Source organism: Microchirus variegatus (genome assembly GCF_963457635.1).
Source record: "Microchirus variegatus genome assembly, chromosome: 14".
Classification (NCBI taxonomy): domain Eukaryota; kingdom Metazoa; phylum Chordata; class Actinopteri; order Pleuronectiformes; family Soleidae; genus Microchirus; species Microchirus variegatus.
This window is the reverse complement of record NC_139815.1, coordinates 12,933,995-12,955,324: the sequence shown is the minus strand read 5'-3', so window position 1 is coordinate 12,955,324 and position 21,330 is coordinate 12,933,995. Positions and strand designations below refer to the sequence as shown.

Genomic DNA, 21,330 nt, shown 5'->3' with positions numbered 1-21,330 from the left:
ATAACAATACGTTTCTAACACAGAGCAGTGCATGACTGTATGTCTGTGCCATGTTTTTTGTAATGAAATGTGTAATGAAATTTAAAACCTTATTTTAAACTTTCAGGACTTTATGGCCAGACAAAGGCAAAAACAACATAATTTTCTATTGTTGTTGTTATTATTATTTATAATAATATCATTTATATCATTGATATGTTATGTGCCAGCTACTCTTTCAACACACCCCTTATTTCTTTGTGAGAAGCACATGTTGATTTTTCTCAGTGTGGCCACTTGAGCAAATCTGTGCTTGTAAAAAAATATGATTAATTCTTGGCCTCACACACTTAAAGTCCATTATAAGGTGACCATGGCAACTGGAGAAATAATGTTATTATTTTTGGTGTATTATAACATGCACTTTTGGAAACATGTGCTCAAGTCCGTAGGTTGTAATAATCGCTAAATGTGACTAAACATATTCCACAGTGTGTTTCCTCATTAAAAGTAAACATGATGCTTATGTAAACATTTTTATACATTTCAGATGATCCGCACCTTCATGGCTTCTGACTCCCTATCTTTGTTTTCCTCTCACTTGCAGAGAATGTTTTATCCTCTGCGAGCCTCTGAAAATGAACTCCACTCCCTGTGACTCTGCTGTGACCATTTATCACCTGATGACAGACCACCAACTGAATGCCAATTGCAACTGCTCCTCTCCCCCTTCCAACTGGACAGCAGAGGGCGACATCCTGCAGCTGCCCACATTTACCACAGCGGCCAAAGTCAGAGTGATCATCACCTTCATCCTCTGCGCCACATCTGCCTTTTGCAACCTGGCCGTGCTTTGGGCGGCGCACGGCGAAGGCAAACGTAAATCCCATGTCAGAGTGCTGATAATCAACCTGACTGTCGCCGATCTGCTCGTGACCTTCATCGTGATGCCTGTGGACGCAGTGTGGAACATCACAGTCCAGTGGCTTGCTGGGGACTTTGCCTGCAGGCTACTGATGTTTCTTAAACTGCAGGCCATGTACTCCTGCGCATTTGTCACCGTGGTGATCAGCCTGGACAGGCAGTCAGCTATTCTCGACCCTCTGGCTATCAGTAAAGCCCGCAAGAGAAACAAAGTCATGCTGTCCGTGGCGTGGGCCATGAGTGTCATGCTGTCAGTACCTCAGGTAAAGCTTTTAAAGCAACTACAATGTGGGTCAGGAGACAGGACTTTTGACTATTACAAGTCGTTTTGATCCAAAGACAGACCATCATGGCAAAAAATAGCTCAAGTGAGTGGAGACAGATGCCCTCGCCTCCTCCTCCTCAGTTCAGAGCAGCTTCTTGCCAGCATTTATTGGCCTGAAGCTCTCGTGTTTTATACAGACATCACTGGAGGCACAGAGAAAGAACATGAAGCTCTAGTGACGCAATTAGTTGCATTAATTTAGTTTTGATGTAAACATTGAAGCTAACATCAGCAAAATATTAATAATAAAACAAAAACGTGGTCCAGGAGGAGCAGCAGCTTGTGGCCTAATACAAATAAAGGAAGAAAAAAATATTGTATGTATTGATTTAAAGGAGACATATTATACCCTATTTCTCCAAGTTAACCTTGTTCCCTGGTGTCCTAATGAACATGTCTGTGACATGCTTTGGTCAAAATACCTTAAGGATGAAGCACCACAGCAGTTCAATCACCCTGCCAAAACAGCCCTGTCAGAACGCTCGCTTTTGAGTGCCTGTCTCTTTAAATGCAAATGAGACACAGGAAACTACGTCAGCGGTTCCGGCAGCTAACAGGAAGTTAGCATTTGGAATGTCTCATTGTGACGTAGCAATGAGGCGAACCACAAAAACACGAGCGAGTCCTCCAGATATGATAGGACCCCCAGAGTTTCCTTTAAACGTATTTATTTGTATAGCACCAATTCATCACATACGTTATCACTTTACATATTAAGACCTTGCAATCGTCATAGAGCAGGGGTCTCAATCTCGAATAATCAAGTGTCTAGTATGGACAGTGGAGAAAATAAAAAGGCCAACTTTTTGAGAAAATACATTGAAATAATAATATTTATGACGACATTTCACATCATTTATCAATAAAAGTGTTTGTTTTGATATGGAGCGATAAATAGTAAACGTGTTTATGATGCGAAATTAATCTATGAATAAAAAAAACATACAGAAATAACTAATTCACGAGCAAAACACTTGGCAACAGTAGAGAAAAATCTCTGACAGAACCATACGTCCGTCTGTCTCGACTGTTGTAGTAGAGAGAGGAGATAAACATTTGTATCCTGAATGATGTCAAACACATTCATACTTTCATATGCATGAACGATAACGTTGTTTCCCCCCCCTACTTAGATATTTCTTTTTCACAACTTGACCATCGTTCACCCCGAGGACTTCACTCAGTGCACGACGCGCGGAAGCTTTGCCTCTCGCTGGCACGAAACCGCCTACAACATGTTCACCTTTTCCTGCCTGTTCCTGCTGCCGCTGGTCATCATGGTCACCTGTTACACGAGGATCTTCTGCGAGATCTCCAAACGACTGAAGACCAACAACTGTGAGTGTAAACAGGGGCTGACGCTCAGTGGCTCGGTTAACGTCACCGAGTAAGTGTTATGTAACATAACAGCTGTGTGGCCTGAAATATAGGCTGTGATTGCTTTAAAGCTTTGGATGTTTTGAACGTTTCCCTTCTATAGGATGAAACATAGACTGTTTATAAAATGTCCTCCAGGTTGGCTGGTTGTACAAATAACTTCATTTGAATTTGGAAAATAAGCTTACTTCTACTTATTTATAGAGTCGGTAAGCATTTTCCTATGGTCTCAATTGCTAGTTACTGGGCTTCTTCAGTAGAACGTGATGTCATTTTTTTTTTTTTTAAATGTAGTTCCCATTTAGAGGAAAATAGACAATAAAGCATGCATTCTGGTTTTAAAAAAACTGACACGGTGCTGAAAATTACAATAAGGGTTAGTCTTGCAGCAGGAAGACTACGTCCACTCCAAAATAATAATAATAATAATAATGCATTATATTTAAGGCGCCTTTCAAGACACTCAAGGTCGCCGAGACACTCAAGGTCGCTGAGTGACCTTGAGTGTCACTCGGCGACACTGCCTCCTCCTATTATTTAGATCCTGGATTTTTTACCTCAGTTCTACCATGATGTTGACATTTTTGCGAGGTGGAAAAAGTACTAAAATATTGTACTCAAGTAAAAGTACCAATACTTTAATGAAATATTACTCAGGTAGAAGTACAAGTAGTCATCTGAAAATGTACTCAAGTAGAAGTAAAAGGTAGTTCATTTGAAATGTACTTTAAGTGGGGCAGCGTTGGCTCAGTTAGTTGCTGCAGGTGACCCTGGTTCAAATCCCGCACCAAGCGCTCTTTCCTGCGTGTCATTCCCCATCTCTCTGCCTCCCATTTCTATCATATACTATCATTAAAAAGGCAAAAAAAAGGCCCAAAATATATATATAAAAAAAGAAATGTACTTTAAGTAAAAGTTACTTAGTTACTTTGCATGGGTGTGAGGGTAGTAGAAATATGACAAGGGCTCAGAAATCGTATCCTAACTATTTTGGAGCTCACATGTCCGGCGCGACACAGGATATTACGTCACTTTTGGTGCTGGTGCTAATCACATCATCATTCGTCTGGTTCTGGAGTATATTTTCCCCCTGTAGGTCTTCATTGTGCTGAATTTTTATTTTTACTCAGTAATAGATAGGATTTATAAAGTAACTAAGTACAATACTTGAGTCAATACGTACGCAAGTAAAATACAAAATCCTGATTTTAAATTGTACTTAAAAAATACACAAAAAAAGTATTCAATACAGTAACTGGAGCAAATGTATTTTGTTACTTTCCACCTCTGCGATTTAGTAATATGTTTTCATAGCTTTTGTTTGAATATCTCAGACGACGAAGTTCAATCTATCAACATTGAGGATCTCCTCACACTGATCTAATGCTGCTTTTCCACTACATGGTACAGGCACGACTCAACTCGCCTCAGCACGGCACTTTTTCTTTGCTTTTCCATTAGCAAAAGTACCTGGTACTTTTTTAGTACCTGCTCTTGTCATCGACGTCATCTACTACTGTCTGATCCGTAGTGTTGTCACTGAAAGAAGAAGAAGAATCAAAGCAAACAATGTCGAACTGTAGATCAGTTAAAATAAAACATTTAGCAAGGAAATGTCTAAAATCTCATCATGCTGTATTTCAGTCAGACAGAGAAGTACTGAACGACTCTGTGAACAAATCTTTTCAATTAACTGGTTCTAATGATTCAGTTTCCTCGAAAAAACAACTGCTTTTGTGTCACGTGTTCAATGGAAAAGCAACTAAACCGTGTAGAGTCGAGCCGAGGTGAGGCGTGGCGGGTACTGGAGTACTGGAAAAGTGCCATAAGGTAACCATATAACACTCGTTACAGTGACAACTCTAACCTACAGTTTAAGGGTTAGTGGAAAATGCCGACAGTGTGACTGAAGACTTGGTTTAATTGCCATTTATAATAAGTAGTTATTGTAGAGTTTGATTGTGCTCATTCCATCAGTTTGTGTTACAAACTAAAATGGAAAACTTTTGCAAGATGGGACAAAGAGCAATAGTCTTTTTCCACAAAATCTGACCACTCTCTGTCCTGCGTAAGCCCGGTCTAATAAGTGCTTTGTTTTGTGTGTTTGATCTGCCTCCAGTGCCCTCCAGTGAAGTGCATTTGCGATGTTCAAAGAACAACATCCCCAGAGCTCGGATGAGAACATTAAAAATGAGCATTGTGATAGTGTTGTCTTTCATCATCTGCTGGACTCCATACTACCTGCTGGGTCTGTGGTACTGGTTCTTCCCTGATGACCTCGAGGGGAAGGTTTCTCACTCCCTGACCCACATCATGTTCATCTTTGGTCTCGTTAACGCCTGCTTGGACCCGGTCATCTACGGCCTGTTCACCATTCACTTCCGGAAGGGGCTGCGGAGGTTTTACTGCAACGCTGCCACGGCATCCGACCTGGATAATAACACAGTTATGACTGCATCTTTCACCTGTGCTGCCAATTTTTTACCACTGAGACGAGAGGCGAGCCGTGCCAGCCCCGAGGAGTTTGCACTGTGCAACAAAGAGTCAGTAACACCAGGCCGCGGCTTTTTATCAGCGAACAGTTTTACAGAAAGAGCTCTAAACCAGTCGTGCAGCAGCATTATATGAGGAGATAATGAAATATTTCAGTTTCAAGGGTTTGGAGCACGAGGGGCCTACGTTACATCTTGGGCAAAAATAAGTAATATACATCATTTTTAAGGTCTTGATGAGCTCTTTCAAATGGTAAAAATATGGTCCCAATAATAGTTACTTTTAAAAATAAAGGCTGACAACACTATGGCATAAGTGAAAACCTCCAATTGAGGTTGGAGCTAAATAGGCATAAGTGCAGTGAGCTTGGCGCACAAAAAGCATAAGTGAAGTGCATTTAAGACTTTAGTGCACTAAACAATTCAATACAAGAACTGCACTGGCAACCTAATGCAGAAAAATGGCAAACTAGAGGCAAAGACGAATGTATACTGCAGAACAAGTGCTATTAAGTATGATTGAAGAATTTCATATACTCACAAGGGAAGAGGAGGAACTACATTGTTATGATGGTGAGTAAATAGCTGTATAATGGCTGTATACAATTATTAAATGATAAATCTGAAAACAAAATATTGACTAAATGCCTATGCTGACTATTCACCAGCTAGCTAGATAGTTAACTTTTGAACTCATGAACTTTATAAACAAACCCAATGGCGTAATTGCGAGCTACCAAGCTAGCTTGCATTAGCAAACTAGCTAGCTCCGAGTTAGCTTGTCCTGATCATTTTGTTCAGTATGTTCTAGTGCTTAATTACCATACAAACTGTAAGCTAGCTAGTTTATTTAGCCTAATCTGGAAATAAAATAAAATAAAATTTAATAAAATAAATAAATAATTATTTAAAATATGGATTATGTGAAGCCTAATCTCTGTAAAAGTAAAGATTGTTCAAATGTGTTTTTAATCAAGTAATTGCAATCAATAAAATGTTTTAGCTCTCCTGTAAAATTCTGCATGTCACTTACGCCCCCTTGTGGTCCAAACCCTCGGTTTTTGCTTTTGTTTATCTATTTATTCATATTTATTCATTGTCAAATTGTCTAATGTGTGGTTTCGTCTTGTATTTCATGTGACATTTCAAAGAAATGAAATTACTTTATACTGTATTTCCTGTCAGGTTTATCTGCTCTGTAAATTGAAAATGGTTGTCTTCTTAAATTAAACGTATTCAGTGAGTGTCTAATGTCCATGTTTTTTTTTAGAATGATAACAAAGACCTCTCTCATTGCTCCAAATCAATTTGCCTGTCAATTTGGCCGACATGACTCATTATCAGTGATTGTAGGCAGTCGCTGCCTCAGGGACTCTGCTGCCTCACGTCAATACAGAGACAGAAGCATGTGTGCATAAGAGATTTGCACACAAATGATGGCGTTGCTGCAAAATACTGTTTACAGTCGCAGCAATGTGTGTGATTTTCTCTTTCCTCTGGGCTCGCTGTAGTCTGGATTGACGTGAGGCAGCGACTGCCTACAATCACTGATAATGAGTCATGTCGGCCAAATTGACAGGCAAATTGATTTGGAGCAACGAGAGAGGTCTTTGTAATCATTCTAAAAAAAACATGGTTAAATATTCTTTTGTTCAGAACAAAAAATAATAGAGATGACCTTTAACCCTTTCCAGCCAGCTGTGATACTGGAAGAGATCTGAAATAAAATACAAATACCTTGAAATATTCACTCACTTATAATAATATATTTGTTTAAAAATGATATAAAAAGATTAGGTAATAAGGGTAATTTTTTTTTCATTTTATAATTTAATTTTTAGTTTTTAAATTTTTTTAAAACACATTGTATTGTCTTTTCAGTTAAAACTGATGGAATTTTTCAGTCCACAGGAATCATTATTGAATATGACGAGGAAAAACATTTTCAATAGTTGAAAATGTTTTTTAATAGTGAATATTATTCACTATTTGTGAAGTTTAGCTGATTCATGTCTTTATTGACTTAGATTATTGTCTTTATTGACACATAGATGTGTTGATTATTGTCTTTATTGACATATAGATGCATATATTCTTGTCTTTATTGACATGTAGATTTACAGATTCATTTATTTATTGGCAGGTCTCTTTTGAAAATGAGAACTTGTGTCTCAATGGGACGACCTGTACAAAGATTTAAAAAATATTTTAAAAATGCTTAGCTGTTCAAATGTGTATTTTCTGTCAGTTATAAGTGAGTCCTTTAATATTAATTATGTTTTTGTCCATATGATGTGAGGATACACAAACAACATGGCTCTGTCCAAATATCTAAGCCTTCAATCCACAAAAATAGTGTATTATATACTTTATTTAACTAGACAACTTAATTCACCCCAGTGGCTGATAAGGAGTGTAACTTAAAGACTGAAATCAACAGTCTCCGTCTCTGACCAAAGAAAACCATCTGACTGAACTTTGTAAATCACAACAAAATGAATAATATCGGGTTTTTAATCATGAATCATTTTGAAACCAAATAATTAAAATCCCTGGGCAGACGATGTTCAGACGGGTAAACATCCACGCAAAACACATGCCAAACACTTTAAATAGAGCACCTGTGTTTTCATTGTGTTCTCCATCACACGTGGATCTTTGGCATGAACACAAAAAGCCTTTTTAGCCATTCAAATTCAGTTAATATCAGCATTGGTAACAGTTCCCTGTCACAGAGAGATGCCACAGTATAATTTGAAACAACTGGTGAAGAGAAAATATAAAAGATTCAAAAATACAGTTGTTTTTTTCAGTCTCAGAAAAGACAAATTACTGTAATTTGTTCTGACACCAAGCTAAACTGAAAGAGGAAGACAAGGCAGACTGATGATGCAGTCCCACATTACTGATGATTACAGATTAATATGCACGCTGTAGATTAGCATCTTCTGACTGAGAGTCAGATTACAGTTTATTATGTATTTGAATGGCTCAGAGATAAATGATATTCTAGGCTGTCAATGATGCCTAGGTATCCTACATATTCTTAATAAACCTGAGGATTTTCTACCTTTGACTTATCGGAAACATATAAAACTCATACTCAGTGATATTTAACCGAGATATAATTTTTATCATAAGGAACTAGAAAAGCACTCGGAGAGCGCAGACCTCCGCCAAGGCAGCTCAGCCCCCCCAGGACTTTGAAAATCTACTCTTAAGGCCACATTATACTTCTCCGACTGCATAATGCGTTATCCGACTGCATAACCACGGAGACCCCTCGAGCCTACATACTGTCGTGGTGACAGATACGCACTGCAATTCCCCGCCCGATCAGTAGGGGTCGCTGCGCAAGGTTGTTGTGCTTTTGGCTACAGTGAGCAATGGCGTCCGAGAGAGAAAGACTGTTGTTGTTGAAACAGTGGCCGTTTCTCAATTTTCTGTGTGACGGAACGCAGTTTTAAGATAATTTGAGGCGAGAAATTGGCCATTTAGAGTCTAAACATGTGCTGTGTGTGTTAAGATATGACGTATTTAGTTGGCAGTAAGCGTTAGCTCAGCCTGTCCTGAAGACCAATTGCAGCCCTTGCCGTCTCCGTTGTCCCTTGACAGAGTGACGGACACTTAAAAATATTTTGTGCAGTCGGAGACGACGTAGGTTACGCTACGTAGAGCACTTTACGCAGGAGTAGGAATTGGGCTTTAGCATTGATATTTTGGCAACATATAAAATTAAAAAGTTGTAGGCACAGTGACTGCAAAATACACCCTTCTAGCGCACCTGGGTCGGACAGCGAGTGTTGCAACCAGTGAACTCTCTGATCCTCATGTGGAGGATAATGCGGTAGAAGATTGATGGATAAGGAATTAAGGGGCCAAAAGGAGAAAAAAACTAAGCATAAACTTTCACATAGACAGTCAGAATCCTTTTTACAATTTTAGTTGTTTTTAAACTCATCTCGGCAAATGAGATTGAAACATGACATACGAAACCCCAAAGATCCCAAAGGCAACGAGGTGTAAGTTCAGCCCATGACATCAATCCTGGCTTTACACAGAAACACATTTCCTGATCCAAATCCAAGGAAACAATGTGAGTGTTTTGTTTTTTTTAACACAGTCAGATTCAGCTCCGCTCTGTTTCCGTCATGCCACTTTCCTGTAGCTGCTCCCATGTTTGTGTGATGGCTTTGTTCCTCTCCTCCACAGACAGTGCTCTTCATATGGACACATAGGAAACACATGAACCAGGAAAAGGAAGAGGATTTATGAAATATTATGGATCTCACCTATTATTCACCATTATGGATCTCACCACAGTGCTAGTAAGCAACTTAACTTAACTTTAATATTAAAATGTGAATTGTCAGTGCTTAAACTTTGAGGTGGGAATCATAACAGCACATGCTCAGATTATAGAGGCGTAAAGACAATACAAACCGCTGCTGGAGGTAGAGGTTGCAGGATTCTTCTAGAGTGACAAAGCTGAACGTGTCTTGTTTCACAGAATCTGCAGGTAAAACCATATACGGCTCGAAGATGTCCAACTCTCCAAAACGGAAGAAGAGGAGCTCGGTGGCTGTTTTGTAGCTGGAGTCAGCTGTGACACATGAAACCCTTTCATTAACATGTTTGTCCAAGTTCACGAAAGAAGATGCAGCTTTCCTGCTCTAGAAATAAAAGTGCTAAGTAGAAACATATAAGGTCCTTTGGCTTGTCCTCATAGGAGAACCCTTTTGGAGGGTTCCACCAATAACCCTTTTAAAACCTTTTATTCAGGAAAGGGGTTTTAAAGGGTTCTCTGGATCAAAATGGTTCTTACTGGAACCATTAGTGTTACCAAGAACACAAAAAAAAAATATTTCGGGAAAGGGTTTTTCAGAAGCAAATGATTCCAGGTAGAACCTCAGCCCTTGTAGAAGGACCCTTTTGGAACCCTTATTTCTAAGAGTGTATTTACTGTACACATTAAACCAAAGCAAACGTTACCTCGTATGAAGAGCATTTGCTGTCTGGTGTTCAGAACATAAACTGGGATGCAGGAAGAAGCAATCAGATGCGTTTTTGGAGGTTTGAAGAAGCACAAGTTGGTTTTGTTGATGACATCTTGGATGAATATGTTCCCATTTCTTTGAACCACAAGGAACTAGTTGAAGCAGAAGGAAAAATAAGACTGCAGGGAGACTGAGGATTACTTTTTCTCTTATGAAGAATTATGACGTGCCTACCATGTTCTGAAGGAATGGCACTGGTGTAAAGATAATTGGGAGGTCTCCACTGGTGTTCGGCCTGAAACATCATCGGAAATAATGTATTATAATGTTATAATATGTAATATAATAATAATAATAATAATAATAATAACTGCATTTGATTCTCCAGGTAACCTTTCAGCAAGAAGCTCTGTGCAGGACGGTATCCCTCGTCCTGTGGTGACTTTGTAAATCTCTCCACTTTTACACACCACAGAGAGATGGACTTTATCGTCGGACACAGGGAAGAGATCCACAAACTGCATTCTTAACAGGGGACTGTCTGTGGCCGACATTAAAACAATAGACAATGGGGAACCTGGAGGAAAGACAGGACAATGACGGACAGGGAATCAAGAAGGACAACAGTGCATCAGTCACTGACAAATACAAGCTGCTTTCACACTCCACAGATCGTCCAGAGGGTGTGAACGTAAAAGGTTTTTTGTTCGAGATTTGCCCGCTCCTGAGTATATTCTCATCTCGGCTGGATTATTGTAATTCCCTGTATGTTGGTTTAGACCAGTCATCTGTCCAGCAACTCCAGCTGGTCCAGAACACCGCTGCTTTTCTTCACGCTCCATCTCAAGCACTGAGGTCTGATAAAAGACTGCTTTTATATGTTGCCAAAATCAGGCCTTTTCTGTAGCTGCCCCTGAACTTTGAAACAAGTTACCCATGGAAATTCAACATTTTAAATCACTTTTAAAGACCTCCTTTCTTCTACTTGGTCTTCACTTCAGGATAATAAATAGTAAACTCGGACACTCCTATGTAGTTTTTGACCATTTTACTAATTTATTATGCCACTGTTTTACATCTATTGTCATTGATTTTATGTTTTACACCTTTCATGTTGCTGTGCCTTTAAATCTGTGAAGCACTTTGGTTGTTTTTTTTAAAAAAAAGTGCTCTAGAAATAAAGTTGACTTGACTTGGAAATGGCTGTCCTTTAAGTGAATATTTATCTAAAGTAGACACATGATCAGGAATTGAGGATGAATTAAAGGAGCAATCAGATTCATTTGACATATATAGTGTTTGGACACTGGTACGTGTTCTCCTGCATTTCTTCTGCACTATTCATTTATCATACGTCCTATTAATAAAACCATTAACTCTTCACATACAGACAGAATGGTGTGTTTGTTCTTGTACTGTATGGGTATCTTTATGAGGACCAGAAATACTTATAAACCATAGGGAGTGAGGACATTCTGGCTGCTCCTCATGTTCTGTTACCCCTTGAAATGGATTTTTGAGGGTTAGAAGAAACAGACTTAGTTTAGAGTTGGGGTCAGAAATGGGTTTAGGTTAGGGTTAGGCTATTAGTTGTGATGATTAAGGTTAAGGTTAAGAGGCTAAGGCATGTATTATGTCTGTCGGGTTAGGGTTAGGGTTACTATGAGGGTTAGGGTTAGGGTTGTACTACAAATGGTAAATAAACATCAAGTCACCATAACATAAATGACATTTTAAGGTGAAGACATGTATTTAAAGTTAGGCTGGGGTAAGGGATATGTTAAGGTTAGGATTGGGTTAGGTCTCCAGGACATGAATGTAAGTCAATGCAATGTCCTCTGAAATCATGGAAACCAATGTTTGTGTGTGTGCTTTTTATTCCTGTTAAAAAAGTCAGATCTACATCACCACAGCATCCACTCACCAGTTTGTCTGTCCCACACACACACCAGATCATCCTCAAGCCCAAGAGCTACGTAGCGAGTGCATTTGCTAACAGCAGAGCAGAGGATTTCCTTTGCGTTGGGCCACACCATGTCTGGCATGGGTTCATTATCTGCTGGAAAAAAAAATATTATCGATTATTACTTCTAGGGTACAATTAAGGGAATAGGCATGGTCGTGAGCATCCAAGAAAGAAAAAAGTCAACCTGATCTGTGTGTTGGCGTTTTTTGCAGTGAATAGTGAAGAAGATTGAGACTTCCTGTCCACCACACACAGACGGCGACGGACCATTCCGCTGAGAAACGATCAGAGGGATAAAATCTGTTGAAATACTCAGCAGGGGTTCACTCTCGTGTCTATTCACCTAAAGTTCTTCACATTTGTTATTTGTTATTCTTGGACAGCTGAATCGTTTCAGTGAAATGAGTTACTGAAATAGTACTATAGGCCAGATTTACATGTTCCTCTATCATGGAAAATACATTTATGTAATAATAATATTATAATAATAATAATTATTATTATTATTATTATAATAATAATAATAAACTGTTTGTGTATAGCACCTTTCATACAAGAATTGCAGCTCAAAGTGCTCAAAAAGCAAATACAACAATGAAGCACAAAAATCTCATTTAAAAAGCAAATACAAAAGTAAAAAACAACACAGGGTGGAATAAAATAGAAAAAGGCTGGAGTGAAGAGGTTAAAACCCAGTTTTAACTTTTAAATAAACTAAAAATGGACTGGTGATCTGTCCAGGGTGTGATCCACAGCTGAGATTGGCACAACACACCCCCCGCGACCCTCGCATTGAGGATAAAGTGGTAGATAATGGATGGATGGAATTTTCTCCATCTCTTTTTCAGCTCCCGTGTGTTCCAAAGTTTAGGGTCTTAAAGGTGAAGTAAGTAGTTTATAGTGCCATCTAGAGGAGAGGCTGAAATTTACAACAAAGAACTGCTCCTCTGCTCACCCCCTCCCTTCCCTGAGCTCTACGGTATCCTCAGCCGGTCAAATGTCGTCCTCGTCGTCTTACGCCGTGTCAGCAGATGAGGTTCGTGAGGACGAGCTACCGCGGCCGTAGCAGACGAAGCGGAGAGAGTGGAGGCGGGACTTCCGCTACAAGTAAAGAGACGCTTGATTTGTTCTCTCGCGTTTGTCTATACAGGCTCCCGTAGAAACATGGCGTCGTGGCAATGCAGTAGCGGCCCGCGACCATGTTATTTTACATGACTTTCTGAAACACTACGAAAATGAAACAAAGAATATTATACAGCGACTAGACAATGCAGGAGCACATAATATGTATACAAAAGTGGACTTTGGGTCATATAAACCCATAAATACTACACAGAGTCCCTTTAAGTAACGTAAAGGCGACACCCCAATTTTCTTTCGACTGAACCGCCAATAAACCAGTATAACTAACAAGGGAGTTGGCAATGTAGCTTGGTGGAAAAGCCAGTGGAGGGCAGCTAAGATTGGACTAATGTGCTCTGTCTTCCTGATTCTGGTTAATAAACGAGCAGCAGAGTCTTGGTTGAGTACTGTTAGATCCCTGTGCTGCTCCTCCTGCATTACATACCTGGCAGAGACTGTGCTTTATTGTCCACAAGGAATTGTCCACAAGGCAGGAGAAAGTGCTGGGTGCATCTTAAAAAAAAAAGGAAAAGAAATAAATACAAAAACAACACAAACATCTGATGTAATGGAAGAAGTCTTTCAGATTCAGAGACAATATTTAAAAAAAAAACAGGTGCTGAAACGTTTGTGTAGACCTCACCTTGGACTTTCGCTCGATTGTTTTGATTCTGCGTCCGTTTTGAGCGAATATCTCCTGGCGTCTTCGTCTATTGACAAACAGTGTGTTTTAAAGTCTGTAACATTCACCTCGTGGAAACCCTCCGATGTCGAGCCTGTGTATAACATTAATAGAGATACAGTAGAGTGCAGTAATGAAAGCAATACAATACAAGCCACCACTGTGGCATCAATAAAATTATACCTCCTCGGATTTTTGGGAGTTTGATTTTAGTTGCCGTTGGCAATGAAGACCATTTTACATCCATATCTCTTGAGGACTTTGATTCCTGCAGATTAAAACAGGGAGAAATGTGATATACAATATAATACATTATTATTATAAAACAATATTATAAAAATAGTATTTACAAAGAGAATTTAGAGATATAGCTGTGGTGTGCTAAAGGGAGAGGAGGGAGCAATGCAAGATTTTAAAGACGGCAAAGGAAAGGGATTTGTAATTCTATACATAAAGTTGTATCTAACAGCAAGTGAAATAAACAAAATATTTTAATCCAAGTCACAAAAACAAAGAAATAGCACCGTTTTACATATTAATACAGTGGTTCTTTCTCCTGGGGCTCCATGAAAACTTTAATGATTCATCCAACTCTTTTTTGACCATAGGGGGGCGCTATAGTGCCCCTGAGCAACGCAAGGGTCCGGGAACTATGCCAATATCGCATTTTTGCCAGACCTGACCTCAGTGTAACATTTGAAGCGTTTCTATACACATTAACCCCCTCAAAAAAGCCACATATATAAGTAATCGAACGAGTTCTCTCATTTACGCAGGGTGCAAATTGCCAAAATGGACGCCAAAATTCAAAATAGCCTGTTGAGTTGAGGCCATGGTTAGTGTCTACTTTTTTGTTCGTCTTGGTCGTGAACATCTTCCCACCAAGTTTCGGGAAATTCGGTGAAACTCAATTTTTCCTTGATTTTTCACCATAGGGGGGCACTATATAGCCCTTGAGCAACGCACAGTTCAGGGAACTATGCCAATATCGCGTTTAGCCATTTTTTGGAGCCATGTATGGCTCGGGCCCTAAATATAAACTCTAAAAATACCAACTCTTATACATTAGAAATGCAAACGTTAAAATGGTCACTGACAAAAGTTTTGATCACTATCACTGAGTGTGACGATACCTGCACAGGTGTACCAGCCTTCTCTAACTCTTTCAGCCAGTTCTCTGAGGGCAGGTGATGAACCTCGAGCCAAACATTGCTGTTGCCTGAAAGACAGCATGTGGACAGCATTCACGTTCAAATACAACGTAAACAGCTCACAAACGCTGACGAAAAGCTCTTTACTCACAAGTGATCGTAGCGGCTGCATAGTGTCCTCCTTGAGACAATTCAAACGTAGAGCAAACGTGCTTCTTGTTGATGTCGTCCTAATATCGACAGGATTGGATTTAACATTTTTTGAATGATATTTTTAAAAAAAACGAGCAGGATTATTTAGGATATATAAGGAGAAAAGACAGTACCCACCATGGCGTTCACAACACTGAGGAGGTGAATGCTTTTGGAGTGGTAGGCGAAGATCCGAGCTACACCTGCAGCAAAACATGATCATTTGTTTTCAACACAGATTTTCACTTTTTTTAAGTTTTCTCCATACAAGGACCTTCCTGCATGGAGTCTGCATGTTCTCCTTGTGTGTGCATGGGTTTTCTCCAGGTTCTCCGGCTTCCTCCCACAGTCCAAAAAACATGCGATATGGGGATTAGGTGAATTGGTCACTCTAAATTGACCGTAGGTGTGAGTGTGAGAGTGCATGGTTGTTTGTCTCTATATGTGGCCCTGTGATGGACTGGTGATCTGTCCAGAGTGTGACCCACATATCGCCCTATATCAGCTGAGATTGGCACAACACACCCCCCCGCGACCCTCCTGTGGAGGATAAAGTGGAAGAAGATGGATGAATGGATGGATGGAAGTTTTCTCCATCTCTTTTTCTCCAGATGTCATTCTCTCAATCAAACTTTATTTATATGGCACTTTTCATACAAGGCAATGCAACTTAAAAGTGCTTCCCAGTATAAATATACAGTATAATCAAAGAAAGCAACCCACTGGACAGATGTCTGGTGAAACAGTGAAATAAAAAAAAACAGTGATGGAGCTGTGAAGAAGTGGGGAAAAGAAGAGAGGAAAGGAAGTGAAGTATCATGGAACTCACAAACAGCGGCGAGGGACTAAAAACACTAACGAGTGAATCAGTAGTTAAAATAAGTAAGTTAATAAATGAATAAATACAATAATCATATGAGATAAGAATGTAAAAAAGGGGGTTATTCTAAAAGGTAGAATAATAAAGTGTCAGACCCTGAAATTAAATGAAAGTAGCAAAAATAAAAGTAGTATAGTCGTATAATAAATCTCAGGTAAAAGCCAGGTTAAAGCAGTGAAACATGAAAACACTCTCTGCAGCCCTCAGATCTTCTCCTGTTCCAAAGACAAGGACCACAATAACAGAAAGACGTTTTAGTTCTGACGTTAAGTAAAAATGAAAAGACCTGAGCGTTTCTCGATGGTTCAGGCCTTAAAAGCAAATCTGACAAATGACAAAACTAATAAAAGAATCTGCAGATCGATTCTAAGAGAAACAGGAAATGTTCACTGGGTCATAATTCACACTTTGTACAGTTAAAATCTTTGCTGGAGAGGGACAATAAACATAATTATGGTCAGCTTTGGAATGGAACAAAGTACAAATACTTTGTCACTGTACTTAAGAACAAAATTCACATATTTGTACTTTGTTTTTTTATATTTCTAGCAACTTTTAATCCACATAATTTCCTCCAACTATCTGTGTTACTCGTTACTACTACTCACTTTTTTAACACTTAATTCTTAATTCCTTCTAAGACCTATACATTTTATATCAGAAAATGACCTTTGATACTTAAATACAGTAAATGTCATATACTTTAAGAGTTTTCACTTAAGTAATATTATAAAAAAAAGTGACTTTATACTTACTCCCTTTTAGGTACTTTCTATAAGACTGATATAGTGATGGATCACATATTCATATGTCACTCACCCATATCATCAATCGTGCCAAGCAGATAAACAGCCTCAGTCATGTTGGTCATCTGAACAGACGTGACCTCCATGGAGTCATTCAGCCATTCAGCATCGCAGCTCAGAGACGACGCACACCACACCCACAGACCCTGACTGTGACCCAGGCTCAGGTACAGGCCGTCGTCTGAGCAGGCGAAGCACAGGACGCCGTCTGGAAGCTGACAGATCACAGCGAACACTCAATTCATTCATTCACCCTCTCCTCGTCATTATCAGATAATAAAAAAACAACACATCTGTGAGGAAGTGTGCACCTGTTTTGTGGGGCACAACTCCAAAGCCTCCTCGTCTGGGTTATCTGCTTTGAGAGGTTTCACCATTTCAGCGCCTGGTGCAACTTTGTCTGTGAGGACATAAAAAAAAAGGGTTATCGCTAGAGTCGCTTTTTAATGTCATGTTTTTTTTTCTATTGTGTGCAGATTCCCCACTTTAAAGCACTGACTCATCCACTGGAGAAGAAACTAGTTTCCACTCAATCATTAAATGGTTGTATTTTATTTTTGTTGGTACTTTTGTGGAAGTGGGGGGGGGATAAAAATGACTGACTGACTCATACTGGTTACAGAACACTAACTGTACCTGCTCTTTATTGGATTTTTCTTTAACCTTTCCTGCAGTTAAGTACGGGCTCTGTTACTGGCTATTTCTGCTCTGTTTAAGAATAAAAAAAAAAAGATAAAACTACTACTAATAATAAGTCTTTTATCCTTTGATCATTTCACATCAAAAGGGACTATTTGTTTGATATAGTTTATGAATTGGTTTATCACAGGATATCTATAACCTAGAGGATATTTACTATTATGTATAACTATTTATACCATTAAGTACGAAATACATCAAAAATGCAATTATAACATAACTGATGTGAAACCTTTACTGTAAATAATATCATAATAATAAGTGTAGGAAAGGAAGGAAACGCTATCATGGAACAGTTTTGAGGGAAAACAGATTAAAAACACAAAGGGGTAAACTGAAAAAAAGCAGTCACAGTTAAAGGATAAGTGAATCAAATAGTTAAAATAAGGAAGTTAATAAATGAATTAATAAAATAACAAAATTCCTGCAATTTGTCCGTAAAACATCGTCAACTGAAAGTACATCCATCTATTTATCTATCTTATCATTTAGCCTAAAGGTTGCAGCAGCAGTCTTACCTTAGATTGGCCAAAGTTTCGGAGGTTCACTCGCAGGCAGGAGGCTGTGTTTCCACTGTCGCCATGGTAACAGTGTTTCTATGGACGCTTTGTTGTTGCCAGGTAAGAGAGCCCCGCCCCCACACACACTTCAAAGAATCTCAAGATGTCAGTGAGAATAATACTGTTCTGTTTACGTCAATAATGAGGTGAACGCATGACACATGGTGATAAATGGCCGCGTAAAAACGTGAACAAAATGAGATATCTTTTTTTTTCTCATTAAAGCATTAGACATGGAAGAAAGAATAGTGTAATGAAATCAATAAAAAAAAGTAGGGTTTTTATATCACCGTCTGAAGCCCATGAAATCCATGTCAGTGCTTTTAAAGTCCACATTTAGCTTAATTGACCTTTGTGAGTCGCAGTCATGAATAAACGACTTCTGATATTTGTCAAAAGGGATCGTTGTAGAAAAAATGAAGAAAAATCAATGTGCTTGACATAAGGACACATGAGGCTCCTTCTATGAGCAAAGCTACCAAAACATCAGCTTTTTTAATGTGTACGGTGGTGTATGCCACAGCTGCCCTAAATTAACAGCATTTGTAATGATCAAAATCATTTTTTTTATGCATCTGTAATGGTTAATACACCAGTATATAGAAGCTATTTAATGCTAAAATATAATTATTATTTTCAAATGTACTGTTTTACAAAAAGAAATAGTCAAGCTCATTATTATTTCTTGATTAAAATGCCAAATGATTTACTTGCATTCCTGAACAGGTGGTTGTATGTTATGCTTCATTAATAGATCAACTTTGGGTATAAAAAAGTGGACTCAGTTTGTTGTTTTTATGACGTACTGTATATGTACTGTGCTTTTGGAGCTTTGAGCTTCGGAATCTATCAAAATAAGCAAATTGTGTCATTTTAAAATGTTTACCTTATGCATCAGACAGCTTTTAGTGTCCGGTGGTTTTAGAATGAGCGAATGAACGTCACATTACGCTCTCATCTGTATGAGTTTTGGCAGATGTGGACTTTCTGTATTCAGCAGACACAGGCTTATGCTCTGTGAAACTGTAGAGTAGGTTTTTGTTGAGATGTGAAATACAGATGATGTAATAATCCTGTCTTCATGAGGACATGTGAGTCTTACTGCACAACTCCTGCATAGTAACTCACACAGTAATAATAATAAAAGTATGCAGCATGCAAAAGCCTTCACGGCAACATTGTTTTAATTCTGTGCCCTGTTATTCATTATTTATTATTATTGTGCAGCAGCTGCTCTGGTGCTGCACCCAGGTTTGCGGCTCACAAACCAATCCGATCTGATACGATCTCAGAGGATCATGGGGTTTTCCTGTTTACGTTTCCCGTCTCATCAATGATTCTTCTTTTGTCTTCTGTCTCGTATTCGTTCCGTTTTTTTTCCTCTCAAGTCATTAAAGGCTAATTAAAGGGCATTAAGTGAGCAGAAGTGTAGTAGATTTGCAGAGACATTAGTGTGATTAAGATTACCCGAATACACACGGTGAATGAAGGAGCAGTAAATAATCCCTTTGATGCATTTTTATTCGTTTGAACTGTGCACAAAAAAGAGAAAAGTGTACATTTTTAAAATGCAGTTGGTGGTGTTCTGACTCTCCTTGAGCGGGTACACGGTACATAAACACACCGGGACGCAGTGGTGCATTGTAAAGGCTCAGCACCAGTCCAGTAAAACAACAATTTGTTGTCACTTGTGATAAAGAGTCGCACAGATAAATAGATTTCATTTAGTGATTATTTTTTTGTACAGAAATATTCTGCCCAGTGATTCCTCCGTCATAGTCAGTAACCCACTTTGTAATCATGGTTTTTCTTGAACACTAATGTACATTTTTCTCCCCGCCACTCATTTCCATAATTATCGTCCATTACCTGAAGCTGATTGAGTGCTGTTATTTTGAACGATACTCTTTAATCTCTGAAATAATGAAGCAAGTGTTCCAATCAAACACGGATTATTAAGACCAGACCATTGTGTGATGATTTAAAAACAGTACCATAAGGATTACAAATGCAAAAAACACCCCTAAGTAAGGTGTCGCCACAACAGCAAATCAAAGTGTAAAATACATGATGACATTTTTTTAAAGGACAGATTTGACAGCTAAAACTAATGTAAGGCAGATAACAGACGCGTATGGAGAAAAACTCCATGTTGATATTGGCAGTTTGAGTTTGTTTTCTCTTCCCCTTAAATAAGTATAATCTTAAGGCTTCTATGTTATTTACTTTAACCCTTTAACACCGACACGTTTGGGCAAGCGATCTTTGCGTTACCGTAATTACAAACAAAACGGTTTGTGCTATCGGAAACATTCCAACGGTTTCTGAAAGGTGAGGACTTGCACTTCTAAAAAACCACATGGTTATTACGGTAATTTCACTGGCACACTCCAAGCTGTGGTTGTTTTGTACTGCTCAAATTTAAAAATTAAAATGAAAAATCTCCCATTCAGCCCCCGAAGTGACATGAGGAGAAAAAAAGACAAAAAAAAGATGAAAAAAAATGTATTATCTCAAGTTTCAAACTCGAGATTTCCAAAAAATTATGAAAAAAAGTGTTGTCAATTTTTTTTTTCCATTTTTGGAAATGAAAAAAAATTCATATTTTGCAAATCTCGAATTTGAAAGTTGCAAAAGATGATGAAATTTTTTTGTAAAAATTGAAAAAATCAAAAAAAACATTTTAAATATCGAGTTTGAAAGGCAAGATCTCGAGTTTCAAACTCGAGATTTGCAAAAAATGATGACATTTTTTTTTTCGTCAATTATTTTTACATACTTTTTTGAAAATTAAAAAGATTTCAATTTCAAAGTTTTCATTTTTGGTCTTTTTTTTTTTTTTCTTTTTTTTTATGTCATTTTGTCATTTAAAAAAAAAAACATTTCATGTCACTTTGGGGTGTGTTTTTTTAAAATGCAGTAAATTGTAAATAGCCAGGTGTTGAAAGAACGGGCAAAAGCGCTTACTCAAAAGGACATTTCCTGGCCCTTTTATGTGCACAATAAGCAAAAACAGACACTTTGAGGCTTAGGTGTTAAAGGGTTAAAGGGTGATCATTCAGTACAAGAACAGCAACAACGTGACACATTGAATATTGAATAGAAATTTCACGGGCTTGTCCCCTTCCCTTATTTAAAAAAAAAAAAAGAAAAAAAAAAGAGTTTAGCGCAAAAAAAA

General features: G+C 38.4%; 2 protein-coding genes across 2 annotated transcripts; one reads left to right on the top strand and one right to left on the bottom strand.

Moving 5' to 3' along the window:
• Window positions 1-617: 617 nt before the first annotated feature.
• On the top strand, window positions 618-5,233 carry LOC310936481 (gonadotropin-releasing hormone II receptor-like; the record flags this gene model as incomplete). Its single annotated transcript, XM_083900554.1, has 3 exons — window positions 618-1,166; window positions 2,362-2,566; window positions 4,725-5,233. 3 exons carry the CDS (start codon window positions 618-620, stop codon window positions 5,231-5,233), a joined length of 1,263 nt encoding a protein of 420 aa, XP_083756680.1.
• Window positions 5,234-9,226: 3,993 nt separating this feature from the next.
• Window positions 9,227-17,078, bottom strand: wdr93 (WD repeat domain 93; the record flags this gene model as incomplete). Its single annotated transcript, XM_083900553.1, has 11 exons — window positions 16,907-17,078; window positions 15,346-15,410; window positions 15,167-15,245; window positions 15,012-15,083; window positions 12,245-12,334; window positions 12,019-12,153; window positions 10,488-10,671; window positions 10,329-10,389; window positions 10,090-10,246; window positions 9,541-9,700; window positions 9,227-9,317 (listed from the first exon to the last, which is right to left on the bottom strand). The coding sequence occupies exons 1-11, from the start codon at window positions 16,977-16,979 to the stop codon at window positions 9,227-9,229; spliced, it is 1,167 nt and encodes a 388-aa protein (XP_083756679.1). The 5' UTR covers window positions 16,980-17,078.
• Window positions 17,079-21,330: the final 4,252 nt, after the last annotated feature.